The sequence below is a fragment of the Entelurus aequoreus genome, linkage group LG07, assembly GCF_033978785.1.
Source record: "Entelurus aequoreus isolate RoL-2023_Sb linkage group LG07, RoL_Eaeq_v1.1, whole genome shotgun sequence".
Taxonomy (NCBI): Eukaryota; Metazoa; Chordata; class Actinopteri; order Syngnathiformes; family Syngnathidae; genus Entelurus; species Entelurus aequoreus.
The window spans coordinates 65,623,974-65,648,312 of NC_084737.1; the positions used below are offsets into that span (position 1 = coordinate 65,623,974).

At 38.3% G+C, this 24,339-nt stretch overlaps 2 protein-coding genes across 3 annotated transcripts in view; one reads left to right on the plus strand and one right to left on the minus strand.

The window, feature by feature from the left end:
- Window positions 1–13,345, minus strand: part of spsb1 (splA/ryanodine receptor domain and SOCS box containing 1) — a 74,665-nt gene extending 61,320 nt beyond the window's left edge. Inside the window, exon 1 of the mRNA XM_062054264.1 lies at window positions 12,763–13,345. The gene's annotated coding sequence lies outside the window, so the exon portion shown is untranslated. The remainder of the gene's footprint in view (window positions 1–12,762) is intronic.
- gpr157 (G protein-coupled receptor 157) lies at window positions 12,762–24,068 on the plus strand. 2 transcript variants are annotated; one of them, XM_062054260.1, is made up of 5 exons: window positions 12,762–13,346; window positions 17,851–17,916; window positions 21,592–21,805; window positions 21,880–22,074; window positions 23,681–24,068. In XM_062054260.1, the coding sequence occupies exons 1-5, from the start codon at window positions 12,970–12,972 to the stop codon at window positions 23,888–23,890; spliced, it is 1,062 nt and encodes a 353-aa protein (XP_061910244.1). In that variant the 5' UTR covers window positions 12,762–12,969; the 3' UTR covers window positions 23,891–24,068. The 2 variants fall into 2 exon arrangements, with proteins under 2 accessions (XP_061910244.1, XP_061910245.1); XM_062054261.1 differs by lacking the exon at window positions 17,851–17,916.
- Window positions 24,069–24,339: the final 271 nt, after the last annotated feature.

A 24,339-nucleotide genomic window follows, 5' to 3' on the forward strand; every position in this document is an offset into this window, starting at 1 on the left:
GGATTGAAGCATCCCTCTTGTACAATTTTGCAGTCTTTTGCAATTCTCTGCTGCCATCTGGTGACCAAAACAAACTTCAAGCACACAGCAGAAGTATTGTGGTTGTTTTCTTTCTAGATCATAAGACAGGTTTAAATTTTGTCAAATAAAAAAATGCATGTTAATTAAGATGCAGCATATTATTTTATGGGGCATAAAAACACAGTGTATATGGTGAGTGGTTTCATATTTTTTGTAATTGGTAATACTAAATTGGCACTAGTGTGAGAATGCGAGTGTGACTGGTTGTCTGTCTTTGTTGGCCCTGCGATGAGGTGGCGACTTGTCTAGGGTGTAACCTGCCTTCTGCCGGAGTGCAACTGGATAGGCTTCAGCGCCCCTGCGATACCGAAAAGGATAAGCGGTAAAAAATGGAAGGATGGATGTAAAAATGCTGTGATGAGATGGCGACTTGTCCAGGGTGTACCCCGCCTTCCGCCCGATTGTAGCTGAGATAGGCTCCAGCGCCCCCGCGGCCCCGAAGGGAATAAGCGGTAGAAAATGGATGGATGGAAAAATGAAAAAATAATGGAAACTTTTCACTTAAGCTGTTTTTTTTACTCTGTTGTATAATACATTTTGCTCTGTATAAAAGCCCAGTGATTTTTTTTAAAAATATGATTATGTGAACAAGTGAGTCTGTTTTTTACAAAACACTTTAGGACGCAAATCCGAAGAGCAACACAACAAATGATGGAAACCAAGTGGGGGGAAAAAAATCTGTTTGGTAAATGTGACTGGAGGTCTGCTGTGGGCGACTGTTATACGACAATGCAGATGTTTGCCTCTGCAAGGAGCCACTGCATTGCTGCAGAGGAGCTTGGCATTTTTTGTGGGCCGCATCACTACAGAAGTTCCAAAACTATAACAGTAGATAGTAATTTGTCAAACTGCAGACAAAAGGTCAGCGGAGAAGTGTTGGATAACATGGTTTTCCAAATAAAGTTGTTTTTGTGTGGACAAATGACACAGTACATATCGTGGAGCCTGACATAATTGGTAATGATTCAGTAGCACTCTACAAAACTGACTTGTATTGTACATTCAATATCCTCTAATTATTGATGATGACATACAGCTGCTCTAGTCATGTTGTACTAAGCAGCCAGAACAGAGAGGTGTGCAGAGTTTTCCTACGTCAATTACCAGTTGTATTATAAGCATCATCTTTCTTCTATGCCTTCATTGGTAGTTTTTGTGTTGGCGTCACAAAAAGACACTACAAGTCAATAAAAAGGCCAAAACACACCAGTGGAGTTAATCCTTAATTTCCCTTTTTTTTCAAATTGCGCAACATTTGCACTGGTTTAATTTGCAGCTTCCACGCTACTTTAAAAGATTAATGTGCTATTTAAAAAGATATTTGATTGCCTGACGTATTACTTGTTTAGTACATTGATAGTTAACAAAGACACATTTTTAAAAGTCATCTCACATTAAAAACATTAAAAGGTTCCCACTTTGGCAAATTTCAAAAATGTTATACCAGTAATATGTGTCCTTAGAGCCTGTTTATGACCACAACATGTGAGAAAAATGATGAGATGGGAGGAAGGCAGAGTGGAAGAAGAAAACCGCACAGGCACAGGAGGAACCTTTCAACCACTCGTAAACCCTTATTTAACATGGTTGTTCATACATATATAATACATAATATAAATATGCATCTTTTATAGTTCCAACATTTTGTGTCAATGTCTTATGTTATATATTCATTGATCATTTCTTATTGTTCTGTTCTTTATAAGTTTTTTTAGAGCCTGTCGGAGATGAATTTATAGTTTGTCACAAACAATAACTATATATAAATATGCCAAAGAATCACTTAAGTAAATATTTAAACACAGGGTTACTGTTCAAACTGTGTTTAATAATACAGTGGCCAAAATATTAAATATACTTGGTAAATAAAACCTATGCCTTTTTATGACTATTTAGGCCTACTACGCTACTGTATTTTAAAGTTGGTCATTATGGTGGTACTTGGAGAGCCAAGTGTTTTCTGAGGTGATAATTGGTGAAACAAGTTTGAGAACCACTATCATATCACATTGTATCATACATATATACAAGTTACGAGTTAACGCATGTGTTTTTTAATGCATTCCAACTTGAAAATAAACGTAAATAAAAGTCAGCTCATAATGGAGCCTATGGGAGCTATGACGTCATTGTGTCTATTCCGACCATAAAACCCAATAAGTAACCATCCAAAAAGCACCAACTATACTCCATTTACATTTTGTGACCTGAAAATTAACCAAGTATTAGTGATCTTGTTATTATAAGAGCTAACGTTAAGGACCTACATTTAGCGGCGAATTCATCACAGAGGCAACTTCCATCTGCTGCTGTATTGCCATTAAGAGCTGGTGAGCTGCTTTTTCGCCTCGAAGCTTGTGAAAGTTTATTCTAGATTATAAAACATGCCTCTCATTTGGATAGTAAAGTTATATGGACATAAACTGAGAAGTTAGTACATTCTGACAGCCAATTTAGACCAGGAGAAAAAAAAAGGACATGATAGGCGTTTCGTTCCACCCCCCTTTTTTTCTCCTCTGGGATTATGAGTCATTCTTCATTTAAACAGGAATTTATGAACATCCTAATAGTCGACATTCCAGTGAGAGAAGACATTGTACAGTAAATGATGTTTAATTATGTTTGTTGCCTCTCATGATGTTAAACGTTAAAGTTAAAGTACCAACGATTGTCACACACAGTAGGTGTGGTGAGATTATCCTCTGCATTTGACCCATCACCCTCACCCCCTGGGAGGTGAGGGGAGCAGTGAGCAGTGGCTGGGAATCATTTTGGTGATTTAAACCCCAAATCCAACCCTTGATGCGGAGTGCCAAGCAGGGAGGTAATGGGTCCCATTTTAATAGTCTTTGGTATGACTCGGCCGGGGTTTGAACTCACGAACTACCGATCTCAGGGCGGACACACTGAGCAGGTGTCTGTCTATATGAGTAGAAATCAGTGATTTTGTTGAAGGAAAAAACAAACGTTGTGGTGCTTTTTTTTTTAATTAAGACACTGCTGTACGCTTAAAATGACCAAAATACGTAAATATGACATGTTATTATGAATGTACCTGTTACTACATTCAGGGATGTGAGCACCCTTTAAGGGAAAAAAAGGAAAATTGAGAAAAAAAGATGAACATTTATTTCAGCATTAGGTGCTGCCACGCAAACTCTTAAAGAACATTTTGAAAATTAAGACTACATTTTCTGCAATTGTGTGCATTTCTACACTATATTTTAACTTTAGATTTATTCTCATCTACCAACCTCTTTTGGCTATCTTTTTGACACATACATGTCCCATGTAATGTTTATTTTTTAATAGATAATGTACTAAACATTATTGTTATTGAAAACGTAATGTAAAATATTATAGCATGCATCCAAAAAACTTAAAAAATATTTCCCATTTGGCAACTTTATCCAGTAGCCCCGCCCCCTCGGGCAATATCCTTCTGGTGTTGTGACCTCTGTTTTCAATGTAAAACTATACCTTCTCGCTGGCTATTAATAAATACTCTAGAACAGGGGTGCCCACACTTTTTCCGCAGGGCGAGCTACTTTTCAATTGACCAAGTCGAGGGGATCTAGCTCATTCATATATATAATTTATATGTATTTATTTATGAAAGAGACGTTTTTGTTAACAAGTTAAAGGTGTTTAATGATAATACAAGCATGTTTAACGCATATACATTCCTTACTTTAATGAAGACAAGAATATAAGTTGGTGTATTACCTGATTCTGATGACTTGGATTGATTGGAAGCAGACAGTAGCACTGATAACGTCCACATTTTCAAATGGAGGACAAAAAAAGTCTTCCTTTCTGTCCATTACCACATGAAAGTGGTTGGTTTTTGGCATCTTATTTGTCCAGCTTCCATACTCGTTTTTATACACTTTACAAGAAATACATTGGCGGCAAACTCCGTAGCTTGCTAGCTTGTGCACGCTAGCTTTCTGAGACTCTTATTTTGTTAGCGCAGGCAGGATGCCCGAGTCTGTTGAAATAAAAAGTGTTTCTCGCCTTCCTGACTGTCTTTTTTTCTAAATACTTAGCTCGCAGCAGCCAGCGTCATTTCACAAGACCCTCGGGTGCCGCGAATGTCAATCAAATGACGAAAGTGACGTCATAGTGAAGATTGATGATCGGTTATTTTAAGGTCTATTTTTTTCATGCCTGACTGGCGACCGACTGACACACCCTCCACGATCGACCGGTAGCTCGCAATCGACGTAATGGGCACCTCTGCTCTATAAATACAACTGGTTTGGAACTAACAGTGTTTGGATTGTAGTCATCCATATATGATTAGCAGCAAAGTAGACAGCCGTCAACGTTGTGGAGCAAACAGAGGCCACAACAAGTAAGCTAGCTAGATCGTGCTAACTAGCGAGCTTGTTTCAGTGCCCCTCGATCATCTCCTCGTCCTGTAACTCAGTGAAGCGTTTAGGCAAGAAGAACGGTGAGTACCTGCGGCTGACGCAAATGTTCAACAAATTTTGTTTAGATTGTATTGTTATTGATATTTCAGTAAAAAACGCGGAAGTGATATTTTTTGGCCCGACTGCCGCGTTTGTTCTGACATTTCACATGCCTGTACATTACATATATACTTATAGTGTGTATATAAAACATTGATGGAAGTGTTTGGATGTTTTTTAAGGGCTTTATAGGCAGAATAGAGTGCCTTCCATAGGCTCTATTGTAGGCAGACGTTTTTAGTTAGAATGCATTAAAAAAAAACTTGTGCGTGCTTGTGAATGATGAACAAAATTCCCAAAAAATTGTAGTTCTTCTTTAGGCAAATTTTAATTATGCAAGTGATTAATAATGATTAGTCCAGATTCCAAAACATGATTTATCTGATTATAAAAATGTATCATTTGAAAGCCCTAATACAGGGGTCCCCACTATATTGACTTGGGGGCCGCATTGGGTTAAAAAAATTTGACCGGGGCCCGGGCTGTTTGTGTATATATATATATATATATATATATATATATATATATATATATATATATATATATATATATATATATATATATATATATATATATATATATATATATATATATATATATATATATATATATATATATATATATATATATATATACTCGAGTCGGGTCTCGATCTACATTATCCATTCATTGTTGATACTGTACACTACAAATTGTAGTGTACAGTATCAGGTTGACCGTATGTATTTGATTGTAGTCTACAATCAAATACATACGGTTAACTTGATTGTTTGTGTGAAAAGATCAAGCTAAAAGATCATTTTAAAGTGAAAAACAATGAAAATGGTGAATATAATGTTTAGTAACTTATATACACTACCGTTCAAAAGTTTGGGGTCACATTGAAATGTCCTTATTTTTGAAGGAAAAGCACTGTACTTTTCAATGAAGATAACTTTAAACTTGTATTAACTTTAAAGAAATACACTCTATACATTGCTAATGTGGTAAATGACTATTCTAGCTGCAAATGTCTGGTTTTTGGTGCAATATCTACATAGGTGTATAGAGGCCCACTTCCAACAACTATCACTCCAGTGTTCTAATGGTACAATGTGTTTGCTCATTGGCTCAGAAGGCTAATTGATGATTAGAAAACCCTTGTGCAATCATGTTCACACATCTGAAAACAGTTTAGCTCGTTACAGAAGCTACAAAACTGACCTTCCTTTGAGCAGATTGAGTTTCTGGAGCATCACATTTGTGGGGTAAATTAAACGCTCAAAATGGCCAGAAAAAGAGAACTTTCATCTGAAACTCGACAGTCTATTCTTGTTCTTAGAAATGAAGGCTATTCCACAAAATTGTTTGGGTGACCCCAAACTTTTGAACGGTAGTGTATATACATATATATATATATATATATATATATATATATATATATATATATATATATATATATATATATATATATATATATATATATATATACCTGTATATCTCACGCACTAATTGACTAAAAGAGTGCGCACTTGCCGCACACTCCCCCGACACTGCGACGTGAGCGGGATGATGTCACGTTATTGATGGGAAAATGCATTTTTAGACAATATGATTTGCCTGAGCGGTTAGGAGACCCCGAGAGTAACAAGCGGTAGAAAATAGATTAGAAAGGACAACTTTTTTTAAAAACTTGAGACTTCCCACGGTCCTGATTCGGATCGCTGATCTAAACTTTACCGCTGCCAGGTATTTTTTTGAGTTGAGTTGGACACCCCTGATGTACAGTATTACAGTATATGTAACAGCTGCAGCCAAAAAAAGGGCATCATAAAATAGAGAGTAGATCCAGCAGAAAATATACATTATAAACAAAGAGAGGTTGCTAAAATAAAAGCGGTCCGACAAATAAAAAAAAAACTTAAGACTTCCCGTGAGCCGGATTTTGGACGCTGGGGGCTGTGTTCAGCCCGTTTGGGGACCCCTGATCCAAACTTTACCGCTGCCGAGTAGAAGCGGTCGGACAAAAAAAAAAAAACTTGAGACTTCCCGCGGGCCGGATTTTGGGGACCCCTGATCTAAACTTTTCTATACTTTTATTGTAATAGTTTCAATGCCATGATTTTAATAGTCTGGCCCGCGTGTGCACAGATTTCCCTCCATGCGGCCCCTGAGCTCATATGAGTTGGAAACAAAAAGAGGTAGCTAAAATAGAAGCAGTCCGACAAATAAAAAAAAAACTTAAGACTTCCCGTGAGCCGGATTTTGGACGCTGGAGGCCGCGTTCAGCCCTTTTGGGGACCCCTGATCCAAACTTTACCGCTGCCGGGTATTTTTTTTATACTTTTATTGTCATATTTTCAGAATGTGTTTGTTCTATTTTTGGCCAAAGTAAGACAAAGAAAACAATTTGAAGTTGTCTTTATTTTTTAATTTCAATGCCATGATTTTTATACTCCGGCCCGCGTGTGCACAGATTTCCCTCCATGCGGCCCCTGAGCTCAAATGAGTTGGATGCACCTGATGTACAATATTACAGTATATATAACAGCTGCAGCCAATAAAAAGGGCATCATAAAATAGAGAGTACATCCAGCAGAAAATAGACATTATGAACAAAAAGAGGTAGCTAATATAGAAGCGGTCCGACAAATTTAAAAAAAACTTGAGACTTCCCGTGAGCCGGATTTTGGACGCCGGGGGCCGCGTTCAGGGGGACCCCAGATCCAAACTTTACCGCTGCCGGGTATTTTTTTTATACTTTTATTGTCATATTTTCCGAATGTGTTTGTTCTATTTTTGGCCAAAGTAAGACAAAGAAAACAATTTGAAGTTGTCTTTATTTTTTTATTTCAATGCCATGATTTTTATACTCCGGCCCGCGTGTGCACAGATTTCCCTCCATGCGGCCCCTGAGCTCAAATGAGTTGGATGCACCTGATGTACAATATTACAGTATATATAACAGCTGCAGCCAATAAAAAGGGCATCATAAAATAGAGAGTACATCCAGCAGAAAATAGACATTATGAACAAAAAGAGGTAGCTAATATAGAAGCGGTCCGACAAATTTTTAAAAAACTTGAGACTTCCCATGAGCCGGATTTTGGACGCCGGGGGCCGCGTTCAGGGGGACCCCAGATCCAAACTTTACCGCTGCCGGGTATTTTTTTTATACTTTTATTGTCATATTTTCCGAATGTGTTTGTTCTATTTTTGGCCAAAGCAAGATAAAGAAAACAATCTGAAGTTGTCTTTATTTTTTAATTTCAATGCCATGATTTTAATATAGACATTATGAACAAAAAGAGGTAGCTAAAATAGAAGCCATCCGACAAATAAAAAAAAAAGTTGAGACTTCCTGCTGGCCGGATTTTGGGGACCCCTGATCTAATCTTTACCGCCGACGGGTATTTTTTTTCTATACTTTTATTGTCATATTTTCAGAATGTGTTTGTTGTATTTTTGGCCAAAGTAAGACAAAAAAAAAATCTGAAGTTGTCATTATTTTTTTGTTTTAATGATGTGATTTTAATAGTCCGGCCCGCGTGTGCACAGATTTCCCTCCATGCGGCCCCTGAGCTCAAATGAGTTGGACACCCTTGATGTACAGTATTACAGTATATGTAACAGATGCAGCCAAAAAAGGGCATCATAAAATAGAGAGTAGATCCAACAGAAAATAGACATTATAAACAAAGAAATGTAGCTAACATAGAAAAATTAAAACTTGAGACTTCCCGCGGAAGGCAGCACGGTGAAAGAGGGGTTAGTGTGTCTGCCTCACAATACGAAGGTCCTGGGTTCGATCCTGCGCTCGGGATCTTTCTGTGTGGAGTTTGTATGTTCTCCCAGTGACTGCGTGGGTTCCCTCCAGGCACTCCGGCTTCCTCCCACCCGCAAAGACATGCACCGGTAGGAATGTCCGATAATGGCTTTTTTGCCAATATCCGATATTCCGATATTGTCCAACTCTTAATTACCGATACCGATTTCAACCGATACCGATATATACAGTCGTGGAATTAACACATTATTATGCCTAATTTGGACAACCAGGTATGGTGAAGATAAGGTTCTTTTTTTTTAAATTAATAAAATAAAATAAGATAAATAAATTAAAAACATTTTCTTGAATAAAAAATAAAGTAAATCAATATAAAAACAGTTACATAGAAACTAGTAATTAATGAAAAGGAGTAAAATTAACTGTTAAAGGTTAGTACTATTAGTGGACCAGCAGCACGTACAATCATGTGTGCTTACGGACTGTATCCCTTGCAGACTGTATTGATCTATATCAGGGGTCACCAACCTTTTTGAAACCAAGGGCTACTTCTTGGGTACTGATTACTGCGAAGGGCTACCAGTTAGATACACACTTAAATAAATTGCCAGAAGTAGCCAATTTGCTCAATTTACCTTTAACTCTGTTATTATTAATAATTCATGATATTTATCTTTGTGGAAACACTGATCATCTTAATGATTTCTCACAATAAATATATGTAGAAACAGATAAATATCAATATGCAACACTTTATTTTTATATTTTCTCTAAGTGCACATTTTTCAAATTGAACATTTTCAAATGATCACTTCTAAGACAGTCTTGTGAAATCACAATATCCCATTTTAACTAGCTAGCCACTAACATTTTTTTAACAAATCATGAATTACTTTGCACCATGTTTGTACAAATAATAACTCATGTAAAAGACAAAAGTAAACTCTCAAATTTTTAAATCATGTCACACTTTGAACTGGACACCAAATCTGTTATCTGTTTCTTTGTCAGTTAGTGGGAAGCCTGGCATTGCATGCTGTTAACTAGTGAGTTGTACTCTGGTGTGTAACTTGACACTGCAACTCTGAGTGAGTCTTGCAGATGTGCATCAGTGAGGCGTGTTCTGTGTTTGTTCTTGATGAAGATCATGTCAGAAAAGGCTGATTCACAAAGATAAGATGTTTCCTCATTGTTTGCGGAACCTTCTTAATCTTTTGGACATATTTTCACAGCAATCTGGCCTTAAGCTTAATTATGATGAATGTAAAATGTTAAGGATCGGAAATCTAAAGGGAACGTCCTTTCGAATGGAATGCAAAGTGCCTGTTTTGTGGACAGATGGACCAGTTAACATACTTGGTGTTGTTGTCCCAGAAAATCTGGAAGATCTAGGCTCAGTAAATTATGATAATTGACTAAGAAAGCTGGACAAAATTATGCAATTATGGAAAGGGAAATCCCTAACCTTGTATGGTAAAATGTCTATTGCCAACTCGTTAATTATTCCTCAATTCATTTATTTGTTTTTGTCATTACCAGCTCCATCACAAAACTTTTTTAAGATTTATGAGCGGAGGGTCTTCGATTTTGTCTGGAACGGCAAACCAGAAAAGATTAAAAGAAAGGTTTTGTACAAAGAGTATGAATATGGGGGCCGTAACTTCTCAACCTTGAAGCTATGTGTCTGTCTTTAAAAGCATCAATTGTTCCAAAGATGTATTTAAACATTGAGTGGTACACAAATGTCCTGTTGGACAAAAAACATGTACTGTATCAAAAGAAATTGTATCCTTTTTTACAAGTGATCCCCTCCCAGAGAGTCTGCTGGGAAACATGGCGGGGTTCATAAAGGAAACAATCCACTCATAGTGGTGTTTTCAATTTTATGTGCCAGAAAAAAGAGACGATATTTTGCAGCAGTTAATATGGATGAACTCTAATATTGTAATAGATGGAAAGCCTTTCTTTTGGAAAAATATGTTTGAAAGAGGAATCATTTTTGTCAATGATATTATCAATGAGAATGGTAAAATTATGATGTATGATGAATTTAGAGCTATGTATGGTGATGCTTGCTCAAGGTTTTCATTTTATCAACTAACTGGAGTAATTGGGAAAAGATGGAAACAAATAATTAAATATGGAACTACTAAATTATTAGTTTGTAAACCTCTAATAAGAAATTCTAGTTGGCAAAAAGGAAGTAAAATAAATAGAAAAATATATAATTTTTATTTAATAAAGAAATCTTTGAAGGCTGCCTCATACAACACAAATGGAAAATGGGAGGACTTTTTTGACTGCCCGTTGCCATGGGATGCCATATTCAAACTAATCTATAAAACCACTATCGATGTGCAAAATCGTTATTTTCAAATTAAAATTATTTATAACTTCTTACCCACAGGGAAAATGTTAAAATTATGGAATATGACAGAGTCAGATGATTGCCGATTTTGTTGTCAGGAGCCTGAATCCACCCTGCATTTGTTTTGGTATTGTCATATTGTGTCTTTGTTTTGGGTGGAAGTTGAAAAAATGTGATTAAGGATTGGTTTGTTTATGAAGCTTAATGTGGTTTCTGTTATTTTAGGAGAGTTCATTGACAACCATGATTTAGTCAATTTAATTATAGTACTCGGTAAAATGTTTATTTTTAAGGCCAAAAACAGATATTCACTTAGTATTACTTTCTTTAAAACATTTATTCAGTATTTTCTAACTTTAGAAAGTTACATGGTTGAAAACGATAATGATGCCAAAAAATATTTAAAAAAAGATGAGAAGTCCTCAAAGGCTTATTTTGAAAGTATAATTATGTTTATAGATTATATTATATCTGTTGTTGTGTTCCCTAATTTGAGTGACCTGGACATAATCTGGACTGTACATAAATGCTTATTTTGAAAATGTAATTTTGTTTATAAATTATATGCAATCTGTTGTGTTCCCTAATTTGTATCTGTGTACATGAATGAAGGTGTGTGTTGCTGAGTCCGACTTGGACATTATCTGGACTGGGCCTGGTTTAAAAAACCCTTTAAACAAATCTAATTTCATTGACAACCTGGTCTGTTGAAGATAAGGCCCTTTTTTAAAAAATTAAATAAAATAAGATAAATAAATAAAATACATTTTCTTGGATAGAAAAGAAAGTAAAACAATATAAAAATAATTACATAAAAAATAGTAATTAATGAAAATGTTAGTGGACCAGCAGCCTATACAATCATGTGGGCTTCAGGGACTGTGTCCCTTGCAGATGTGTTGTCTATGTTGTGGGAACCAGAATATTGGTAGCAGAAAGAAATAACCCCTTTTGTGTGAGTGGGTGTGGATGAGTGTGCATGGGGGAGGTTGTTTGGGTTGATGCACTGATTGAAAGTGTATCTCGTGTTTTTTCTATGTAGATTTATTTATTTATTTATTTTTTTTTTTTAAATTTTTTTTAATTTTTTTTACAACAGGCCCGCGGGCGACTCATCTGGTCCTTACGGACCAGATGAGCCCGCGGGCGACCTGGTGCCCGCGGGCACCGCGTTGGTGACCCCTGATCTATATTGATATATAATGTAGGAACCAGAATATTAATAACAGAAAGAAACAACCCTTTTGTGTGAATGGGGGAGGGAGGTTTTTTGGGTTGGTGCACTAATTGTAAGTGTATCTTGTGTTTTTTATGTTGATTTAATAAAAAAATAAAATAAAATAAAAAATAACCGATACCGATAATAAAAAAAACGATACCGATAATTTCCGATATTACATTTTAAAGCATTTATCGACCAATATTATCGGACATCTCTATTGATTGGCAACACTAAATTGGCCCTAGTGTGTGAATGTGAGTGTGAATGTTGTCTGTCTATCTGTGTTGGCCCTGCGATGAGGTGGCGACTTGTCCGGGGTGTACCCCGCCTTCCTCTCGATTGTAGCTGAGATAGGCTCCAGCACCCCCCGCGACCTCGAAAGGGATAAGCGGTAGAAATGGATGGATGGACTTCCCGCGGACCGGATTTTGGACGCTGGTGGGCCGCATTCGGCCTGCGGGCTGTAGTTTGGGCACCCCCGCCCTAATACAAACATATTATTTTTATTCATATTTGTGTATCTGTACTTTAGGGAAAATCTGTTACTTCCATAAGACACCACCTTATGGAATTATTACCAATGTTTCAGAATAATTCCCTCCAATAGTAGGCTTGAGAAGTCTTTAAAGTTTGAAGAATATTTCAGGGCGGTTTGGCATAGGCCAAATGATGTACCATTTCAGCGTTTGTTTTGAGTTTTTTTTTTAAGGAAAACTCACCTAGAATTTAACTAGTTAAATAAGACTGCTGTTCTTACATGGCCTGGAGCTGGAGAGTAAACACGTTTTGGGATTATTAGTTACCATGTTAAATCCTGCCTCCCAAAATAGCCTTATATGTCCCCACTTACCAGCTGACTGTGACCTCAGCTCCAGGAGGAAGAGGAGGAGGAAGCAGTGAGCCGGAAGGTGCCTTTAAAAACACACACAGACATTTACTTCACTTTCTTGTAGTAACGCCGACACATTTCACCTAGTTGTGAAAACCGCCATGAAAGTTTAGCTATTTATTATTTTTAGCGAACATGCGTGGAGTGTAGTTAGGCGGGACAAAAAAGATGGCAGAACACAACGAGACAGTGGTGTACTTATCCGAGCAGGTGGTGGTGTTGTCGTCGTGCGCGCTGTCCTTTCTGGGCTCGTCGCTCATCATCTTCACTTATATTAGTTTGCCAGATTTAAGGAGCACTCCGAGAAAACTGCTGCTTTTCCTCTCAGTGGCCGACTGGCTCTCTGCGGTCTCGTACGCCTACGGAGTGTGGAGAGTGTTCGGCTCCGACTCGCCGGACTGTGTTGCCCAAGGAGCGATATCCACCTTCGCCAATACTAGCTCCTTTTTCTGGACAGTGGCCATTGCTGTTTACTTGTACGTGTTCATCGTGAAGTCCAATCAAAGGGCTGCCGACAACATGGTACTGCTCTTCCACCTGATCAGGTAAGTGAAAATAGTGCTACTGTCTCTTTAAAAAAATGTGTTGCCAGATAGGAAATGACATGTTATCGGACCAGGCAGCACGGTGGAATTGATTGATTGATTGAAACTTTTATTAGTAGGTTGCACAGTGAAGTACATATTCCGTACAATTGACCACTAAATGGTAACACTTGAATACGTTTTTCAACTTGTTTAAGTCGGGGTCCACTTAAATTGATTCATGATACAGATATATACTATTTTCATAATACAGTCATCACACAATATAATCATCAGAGTATATATAATGAATTATTTACATTACACTTCAGTCATCAACAATTGCATCATCAGAGAAATGGACATTGGAACAGTGTAGGACTGACTTGGTAGGATATGTACAGCAGATAGTGGACAGAGAGAGAGAGAGATCAGAAAGTATAAGAAAAAGAGTCTACATTTGCTTATTATATTATCATATTGTATGATGTGGAAGGGAGGGTGTTAGTTTAGGGTTGAAGTTGCCTGGAGGTGTTCTTTTAGTGCGGTTTTGAAGGAGGATAGAGATGCCCTTTCTTTTACACCTGTTGGGAGTGCATTCCACATTGATGTGGCATAGAAAGAGAATGAGTTAAGACCTTTGTTAGATCGGAATCTGGGTTTAACGTGGTTAGTGGAGATCCCCCTGGTGTTGTGGTTATGGCGGTCATTTACGTTAAGGAAGTAGTTTGACATGTACTTCGGTATCAGGGAGGTGTAGCGGATTTTATAGACTAGGTTCAGTGCAAGTTGTTTTACTCTGTCCTCCACCCTGAGCCAGCCCACTTTGAAGAAGTGGGTAGGAGTGAGGTGTGATCTGGGGTGGAGGTCTAGAGGTAATCTGACTATCTTGTTCTGGGATGTTTGGAGTCTAGATTTGAGGGTTTTGGAGGTGCTAGGGTACCAGGAGGTGCATGCGTAATCAAAAAAGGGTTGAATGAGAGTTCCCGCTAGAATCTTCAAGGTACTTTTGTTGACTAGAGAGGAGATTCTATAGAGAAATCTCGTTCGTTGGTTGACCTTTTTGAATACCTTGGTTGCCATTTTATCACAGGAAAGATTAGCCTCTAGAATGGAACCTAGGTAGGTGACCCCATCTTTCCTGGTGATAACAATGTCACCCACTTTTATAGTGAAGTCATTGACTTTCTTAAGGTTGATGTGGGACCCAAATAGGATGGATTCCGTTTTACCCATGTGTATGGATAGCTTGTTGTCAGCGAGCCAGGTGCAAATTCTACAGAGTTCAGCACTGAGGATTTTCTCCACGTGACTTTTCCTTGCCGAATACCAGCAGGGCCGAGTCATCCGCAAACAAAAACAGTCGCATGCTGATGACATGTCGTTTATGTATATTAATAACAGTAAAGGCCCTAATATACTGCCTTGGGGGACTCCACAGCTTACTGAGAGGGGGGGGGGGGACTAGGGTTGGGTATCATTTGAATTCGAACGATTCCGATTCCGATTCTTTGTTTCGATTCCTATTCCTGACGATTCTCGATTCCGATTCTTTTAAGAGGCAGGGTCAAAAAAAGTTTAGGATATTTTAAATGAGCTAGCTAACCTACAGTCTTTCTGAATGAAATAGTCTGACATTCTCCATCAATTTTAATTCTATTAACTTTTTATGAACTTTACTATAAATTCCTCACAGGGCTGTTTTCAACTAGAATATAAATATCAAATCTATGAACTTGAATATAAATACCGGTATTATAAATTATGAATACATTTTCCCAGGGGTACACTTTCCCCAAGAGAGCTTTATTTTTGAAAACCTCATGAAAACACATTTATACATAAGTGTATGATGCTGCAGGAAACCTCATGAAAACACCTTTACACATAAGTGTATGATGCTGCAGGAAACCTCATGAAAACACCTTTACACATAAGTGTATGATGCTGCAGGAAACCTCATGAAAACACATTTACACACACAAGTGTATGATGCTGCAGGTACTTAAAAATGTTACCGTGCTCCCACTGATGGGCTAGCCTCGTGCAGAAAAGCAAATAAACAATAAGAAACAACTTGCAAAAACCAGTCCAGATTAGCAGCAGGTACAGTATAAAATCAGAGACAGTTCTTGTTTAGGAAAATGACCATATCCGCCTTCTCAGGCAGGATGCGTGAGCGTTCTGGACAGATAGTGTCTCCTGCTGTGGAAAATACACTTTCGCTGGGTGTGGAAGAAGCTTGAACGCATAAATAGGAGAAAGCGAGATCTGACAGCAAAGGATAAGTCTTTTGTTGGTTCCACCACCATGCAGCAGGGTCGTCAGACATAAGTATCGGTGGAACGTCCTGGTACATCTGCAGCTCTCTCTCCACTCGTTTCTTGATGGACATTGAGCTCTGTTATTTCGCGGTTATTTCATTTTTTTTTGTAAAGTAAAGCCACACTTTCGACCGCTGACGCCCGCTATCCATGCTTGAGCTTGACTGACTCGCTCGGCTATGCTAACACTTCCGGCGGTGGGCGCTTCTTCGTTGGTGTTCAGCGGCTTCTTCTTCCGTTCGGCGGACTGGGTATCGAAACTAGGAATCGAAATTTAAACTTTTGAACGATTCCGGGAGAATCGGAAAGTTAGTCCCGGTTCCAATCGATACTCGATACTCGATACCCAACCCTAGGGGGGACACGGTGCCGTTCCCCTGTACCACCTGTTTCCTCCCCTCCAAGTAAGATATCATCCAGCTCGATGAGGTTTTATCAAATCCGATTGCTCTGAGCTTATCTAACAGTACAATGTGGTTAACGGTGTCAAAGGCCTTCTGAAGGTCCAGCATGACCATGCCGCAGTATTTGCCCGCGTCCACCTCATGTTTGATGTGGTCGGTCAGATAGAGAAGGCATGTGTCAGTGGAGTGGTTCGTTCTGAAGCCGGACTGGAATTTGTACATGAGTTTATTAGTGGCAAGGTAACTATCGACCTGTTCATAAACAATTTTTTCCATTACTTTCGAAATGGAACTGAGAATAAAAACAGGTCGGTAGTTGCTAGGTTCTAATTTGCTTCCTTTTTTAAAGAGGGAAGTTACTCTTGCTATTTTGAAATCTTTTGGTACCTAGCCTTGTGTTATTGAGAGGTTTATTATGTGCGTGATGATCGGGGCAATGGTGGTGGCAGAGTCCCTGAGGAGTCTGGAGGGGATATTATCAAGGCTGGTGGCCTTGTTTGGGTGGAGCGCTCTCAATTTAGGGGGTTAGTGCGTGTGCCTCACAATACGAAGGTCCTGGGTTCGATAAATGGTAAATGAGTAATATAGCGCTTTTCTACCTTCAAGGTACTCAAAGCACTATTTACACATTCACCCATTCACACACACATTCACACACTGATGGCGGATGTTTCTGGCCGGATGCTCTACCATCTGAGCCACGCCGCCCCAATAGACCCCAAATAGACTTTAAACAAATGTCCACTTATCATGTTTAACAATTTATTGGGTTAAATATACCCATTCTCAACGGCACATGATATAAGAAAAAACAGCTTTATGTTCTACACAGTGGCGAACTATCACCCAGTAAAACACATTTTAAACAAACATGTCATACTGATAAGCATATTGTTTAAGTATTGCAGTGCCAGTCAAAAGATGCAAAATCCAATCCAATGACATGTACTGTGAGTGATTCCTTGCATGTGGAGCAAGGGTGAAGTGTCTTGCTCAAGGACACAACGGACGTGACGAGGTTGGTAGAAGGTGGGGATCGTACCAGGAACCCTCAGGTTGCTGGCACGGCCACTCTCCCAACCGGGCCACGCCGTCCCCAATCCTGGGCTCTGGATCGTTCTGTGTGGAGTTTGCATGTTCTCCCCGTGACTGCGTGGGTTCCCTCCGGGTACTGCGGCTTCCTCCCACCTCCACCCACCTACTCAATGGCCTTGTGGTTAGAGTGTCCGCCCTGAGATCGGCAGGTTGTGAGTTCAATCCCCGACCGAGTCATACCAAAGACTATAAAAATGAAACCCATTACCTCCCTGCTTGGCACTCAGCATCAAAGGTTGGAATTGGCGGTTAAATCACCAAAAATGATTCCCGGGCGTGGCCAACGCTGCTGCTCACTGCTCCCCTCACCTCCCAGGGGGTGAACAAGGGGAGGGGTCAAATGCAGAGGACAAATTTTACCACACTTAGTGTGGGTGTGTTTGTGTGACTATCATTGGTACTTTAACTTTAACTTTAACTTTAACTTTAACAAAGACATGCCATGAATTGATTTACTACCATTAATTGATTTACATGGACCCCAACTTAAACAAGTTGAAAAACTTATTCGGGTGTTACCATTTAGTGGTCAATTGTACGGAATATGTACTGTACTGTGCAATCTACTAATACAAGTTTCAATCAATCAATCAATCAAATGCACCTAGGGATAGGTTGATTGGCGATACTAAATAGTGCCTAGGGTGTGAATGTTGTCTGTCTATATGTGTTGGCCCTGTGATGACGTGGAGACTTGTCCAGGGTGTACCCCGCCTTCCGCCCGAATGCAGCTGAGATAGGCTCCAGCGCCCCCCGCGACCCCGAAAGGTACAATCGGTAGAAAATGGATGGATGGATGGATGGATGGATTGATGGATGGATATTATCGGACCAGAACAAGCAGTGCCGTTTTTTTTTTTAGGGCGAAAACTATCATTCATTTGTGCTGATTTGTGCAGTAAAAGTTATTAATTGTTATGCTTTCATTTTTGAGATATTAACTTTTCAAATTTCCAAAAGTGACGTCAATCGTGAAGCTAACCCACTAAGCTAACTCAAAGTGAGCCTGTATCAGAAGTGGTAATGAAAGAGTATTTGTGTTTGTAAAAGACGGTTTGTGTTCATCGTGTTGAGCTGTTTAAAAAAGCAGTCCCATGTTGATAGTATTAAACACCGTCAAGTGTGCACTTATTGAAGATTTAAAAAAAAAAAAAAAAAAACTATATTTACCTGTATCTGAGTAAAATGGAGATTAATTATGAGTTAATTACAGACAAAATAGTTAATCTTTTGACAACCCTAATTAGTATCATTATTATGATTGTACTTTTTATTCACGTGAAGTTGCATATTATTATTTATTTACGTATGTATATATGTATGTGATATATTATGTATATATTTATCTGGGAAGTGAACGAAAGTGTTAGTAATAGCTGTGAAGTGGAGAAGGTGTAGGATTAAAAAAGATCAGCCTCCCCCTTCTCCTTTCTTGACATGCTGAAATGTGAAACTGAACATGTGATGTATTGTGTGATTCTGTTCCCATGTTCAAGCTAAACAAAAATAAAAGAACAAAGCTCAAAATATTATTATATTCTGATGTTCATTGCATTGGTTTTAGCATCTTAAATGTACAAAATGTATCAAAGCGGCCCTTGCGTTTTCCCTAATTTCCCAGCATGCGGCCCTTGATGGAAAAAGTTTGGACGCCCTGCATTACAGTACAGTATTATATATATTGTGCATTAAGTAATTATGTTGGGTGAAAATAATATGCACCGATAGTTTTTGAGTTACAAAATAAGAAAAACGAGTGAGAAAAATACCCATGTTAGGCTGCACACCTGTTCATGAAATTTGCAAATTGAAATGTGCATACCAGTCCAGTAGTTGGCAATGTCCAAATGCATGTAAACAACTAACAAGAGTAGAACGACATCACAAATGTAAACATTAATAACAATATAATACAAATATTCAACATTACATAGTATTTAGTTGGCACCTCTATTGTACTTTTATTGAATTAACCACAACAGCTTTATTGAGCAAAGACACACAGTGATACCTCAACTTACAGTAAAAGTGTTTTCAGATAAGAGTTGTCTCTCGGCTAATTGTTATGCTTTGAGTTGCAAGCAAAAATTTGAGTTACAAGCATCCCCGCCATTAGTTGGTGTAGAAAATGTGACAGTGAACCCTGTAACATCCGCCCAAAACATCTGGTCTTAGCTGAAGATTAACATAATTTAGTTTTTTCATCCATGGGAAGGAAGAAAGTGAGTGTGAAGGACAGTACTGCGAAGAAGAAGTGGATGATATTTATTAAATTAATGAAGTAAATCATCAAAAACATGTTTGAGCGTGTCGCCAACTTGGTGAAGCAATTCGAGCCTATCGCTGCTAGTTTGCACCATATTGAAGCAAGCCAAGAATGTTGAAATTATATCTAAAGGGTGGACATTTATCCAAGAAAACATGAAAAAGCTGCTGATGGTGTATTTGACAGAAAATAAGCTGGAAGGAGATACTATAGAAGTCCATTTTCCAAGGTAAATGCTGTACATTATTATTATAGTACTTCATAAAACTACTGTAGTTGTTCGTAGTACATTCTATTGTATTGTTTTCGTACAATATTAATTAAATGTTTGTTTTTCTTTTTAAAGAGCATGTTGCATTTTAAAATGTAACTGTTGGGTCAATTAAGTATTATGAGTCAAGAGTTCCATCACAAAACCATTTAAGCTTATAAATTGAGGTAATACTGTGTTGGAAAAATCTTGCGCCACCAAATTTTACTTGCATAGATTGATGAACAAAGATACATTATTTTTCTGAAATAAATAATATTTTTCAGAGATAATTTCATCATGGCACACTAATGTCCACGGCACTGTGGCTGGGAATCATTGCCCTACTGCTGTATGCTATTCACAAAGCGTACTTCATGTCATGTGTTCATTGCAGTTTGCACAAAGATGATATACTTATAAACAAGAAGGATCTTCATGTTGTTGTCGAGACGAACATTGAATCTACTATGTTTACGATGTGTTCGGCCCCGCGTGCTCTTCACCGCAGCATCTGCAGTATAAGTTTGGCTTTTGTGAATACTGACACGTTGTATTTGGGGTGTTACAACAGAGCTGTTTATCCGCTTGTACACGGAGCACAGACAGGCTGGCTCGCCGGCAAGATGCTATTGGAAACAATTTGTCATTCTGACATGAAAATACATATTTTTGGCTTTGGCAGCTTGAAACCTTTTGTATGAAGTTTGACGACAACAACGCAGCCTCGGTCTGTCACATGGCGTCACATGTGGACGGGTATTGAAGCCACTCGGCATTTAAAAGTGGAACAAGATATTAGAAAAAGTGATGATGTCGTAGTCTAATACAGGTGTGTCCAAACTTTTTTCACTGAGGGCCGCTAACTGAAAAATGAAGGCAACTTCCTTTTTTTTCCCCTCCTGCTCCGGCCCGGCTGCACCAAATGATAAATACATTTAATAAAGTCCAATACAAATAAGGCAACAAGAGAAGTATCCTACACTTCTCTTTTGTAAAGTAAATCTGAACAGCCGAAATGGGCATCTACATCAACTATATGATTTGCCTGAGAAGCTGGACAGGACAAAAAAAATAAAAAAAATAAAAATGAAGGCATGTGGGGGCCATTTTGATATTTGTAATTTTCAAAACCATTAGGGCTCCCTTCAATTTTGGTGATCGTTAAAGGTCCCGGGACCAAAAAGGGTTGTATATTAATATTTATTATAATTTTCAACACTGCAGCTGAGATAGGCTCCAGCACCCCCCGCGACCCCAAAAAAAGGGACAAGCGATAGAAAATGGATGGGGATGGATAATTTTCAACACTTAAATATCTATTGATCAACTTCAAATACATCTCTTACCATAAAGTTGTTTTTTTTGCCCTTTTTTCCCCCCAAGTAAATTGTTTTTTTATTGCAAAAATACAAAATATGCAGTATTTCACCCAAAACATTTTTAAAAATGCAATATATGATGTGAAGTATTTGGAGCCTTAAATAGGTAAACAATTCATAACAACATTGCTTTTGATTCATATAATTTTTTGAACACTGACATTTAAAAAAAAAAATCAGACTGAAGTTCTCAAAAGGCCCCACGACTCATAAAAGTGTTCAAAATAAGTCATCTATCAATAATTATTATTTTATTACTTTAAATCTAACTTCAGTTCTATTTGTCGATCATATGTTTTAATTTTTTGGGCAATGACAGTTTTAATGTAAAAAAATAAAATTAAATACTGACATGGCAGCTTTGTGTTATTAGTGTCAATACTGCAACATTTTCTTCTTCCATTATATGTTTGCTGTTTTTTTTCAATTTTAATATTTTTTTTGGTTTGGTAATATTATTTTTAAAATGAGCCGCGGGATGTTGGAAATGATCTGCGGGCCCCACTTTGTACACCCCCGGTCTAAATCGACCCTGTATTGTTTAGCTGGGGGGTTCCCCTGGCCATCACTGTTGCAGCCGTGTGCCTCAACAAGATTGGCTACAATGCTTCGGAGGTGTCCGTGGGCTGGTGCTGGATCAGGATCCACAGTCCCGACCGAGTCCTGTGGATGCTCCTGACTGGGAAGATCTGGGAATTCCTGGCTTACCTCACCCTCCCGGTCCTCTACATCCTCATCAAGAGGCACATCCACACAGCGGTGAGGACAAAAGCGGAAACCCAAGTGTAAAAGTCCTTCATTTATTTATTGTATATTGTGCTCTCTTTTCTCAGCATGCTGCCCTTTCTGAGTACCGTCCACTCTTGGCCAACAGGACGCCATCGCACTCCTACTCCTCCATGGCAGACGCGAAGCTAACACTCATCCCTATTATCTTCATTGTGTTGCGGATTTGGAGCACAATACGCTTCATTCTGCTGCTGGTTGGATCGCCGGCCGGACAGAACCCTGTGCTGGTGACTCTACATGTGAGTGAAATTCTGTCACTAATTCTACAAAAACACATTGAAAATGATAAGTGGGTCCTCTCCTAACCACAGTTTACCACTCCTAATCCGAGTTGGCTATTTTTGTTTTTACGACAGACTCGTTTACAAAAATGACAAAGCCTATTCTTGGATTCTAATCCACATCTCTATGACCAAATTTCTTCCACGTAACATTATCACTGGTGGACTAGAGGAAAAGGAATGGCTAAGCGTGCTGCACACCGAGCAGGACAACACAAGAAGCTAACCGCTAAAGCTTCAATGTAAAGTAAGGGTGATCGATCCAGATGTCGATTCCATTAATACCTAGTATAGGATCAGTATATAAATTGTTCTTGCTCTCATTTATACATCTTTTTTTTTGTTGGTTTTGTTATTGTTTGAAAACTTAGGCAGTTAGTCTCCGGATACAGGAAAACTCTAAATGTAAATCGAAGCCAGTAGTAGTTTTTTTTTTTTTTAGTTATTGTGCACTAGCCGTTTTTGTTTTAAAAAAAAAATGGTATGAAATGTCAACACCACACATGTAATACATTATCTGATTTTCAACAATACTAGCAAATTCCAAGAACATTAACTTAAGCTTTTTAAAAATGTGTTATTGTGTTTACATTTGTACTTAATGAAAAAGCATTTTCAGTTACCGTATTTTTCGTAGTATAAGTCGCTCCGGAGTATAAGTCGCACCGGCTGAAAATGCATAATAAAGAAGGAAAAAAACATATATAAGTCGCACTGGAGTATAAGTCACATTTTTGGGGGAAATTTATTTGATAAAACCCTACACCAAGAATAGACATTTGAAAGGCAATTTAAAATAAATAAAGAATAGTGAACAACAGGCTGAATAAGTGTACGTTATATGACGCATAAATAACCAACTGAGAACGTGCCTGGTATGTTAACGTAACATATTATGGTAAGAGTCATTCAAATAACTATAACATATAGAACATGCTATACGTTTACCAAACAATCTGTCGCTCCTAATCACTAAATCCGATGAAATCTTTTACGTCTAGTCTCTTATGTGAATGAGCTGAATAATATTTTTTGATATTTTACGGTAATGTGTTAATCATTTCACACATAAGTCGCTCCTGAGTATAAGTCGCACCCCCGGCCAAACTATGAAAAAAACTGCGACTTATAGTCCGAAAAATACTGTATATAATATAATGTCAATGTATCGGATCGGGACTCAAAATTGGATCGGACCTGAGGCCTAAAAATCGTATTGGGACCAGACATCAGGATGTCCCTAATTATCACTGCTCAAATAAATGAGCCTCTGCCATCTAATTTTTTACCATTAATGCTGTGTCTCGAATCAAATACGTCCGTCAGTACACTTTAATACGTATATTATTTAGACCATCCATCCATTTTCTAGCGCTTGTCCTTTTCGGGGTTGTAGGGGGGCTGGACCAGTAATTCTCAAACTGCGTCATGATCGGCTTAGTAATAATAATAATAATAATAACAAAAATAGCACTCAAAAAGGAATGAGGACAAAAATAACTAAGGATGCACACTCAAGCTAGGATGTTTTAATTGCAAATGAAGTTACGTTGTTTGTTGGCAGGGTATTGGCAACACATCACAGGGAGCAGCCAACTGCATCATGTTTGTGTTGTTCACCGCTCCAGTCCGGACGCGCCTCCTCGCCACACTCTGTTGCGGCTGCTGTCAGGGCAAAGGAGAGAGCCAGCAGGCACTGGATGCCTCTCACGGGCTGTTGCCGGGACGACACAGCTCAGGCCAGAAAGAGGACGCCACAACCACTGACAGGTGACGCTCGATTGTGCTGACGAGGACAGAAAGTGGACATTAAGACGGACTTGTGAAAATGATGGAAATACCATATGCACTGCACACCACAGTAACCTTTAAAGAATGTGGTGGCATTTGTAAAATAATGAAAACACTCCATGTCATATTATTTATGTTTAATAAACTCAAATATTTCAGTATGTGTGGTCATGTTATAGAAATGAATAGGATAGCTATTAGGTGCCTTTACTCTCACTGTTATTGAATGAAGCCATGAGAGCCATACATCATATGACGTTTTGGTCCCAAATGGGATGTGAGGACATTTTCTGATAAGACAAACATTAAATATTGATAGTCCCACCAGGCCTAAAATATATGCAGTAGGGTCACTGCCTCCTGAAAAAAAATATGGTTTTGCAAAACAGTATACTGTACTTTTACGCTTCCTGTCTCATACTGATATGTATA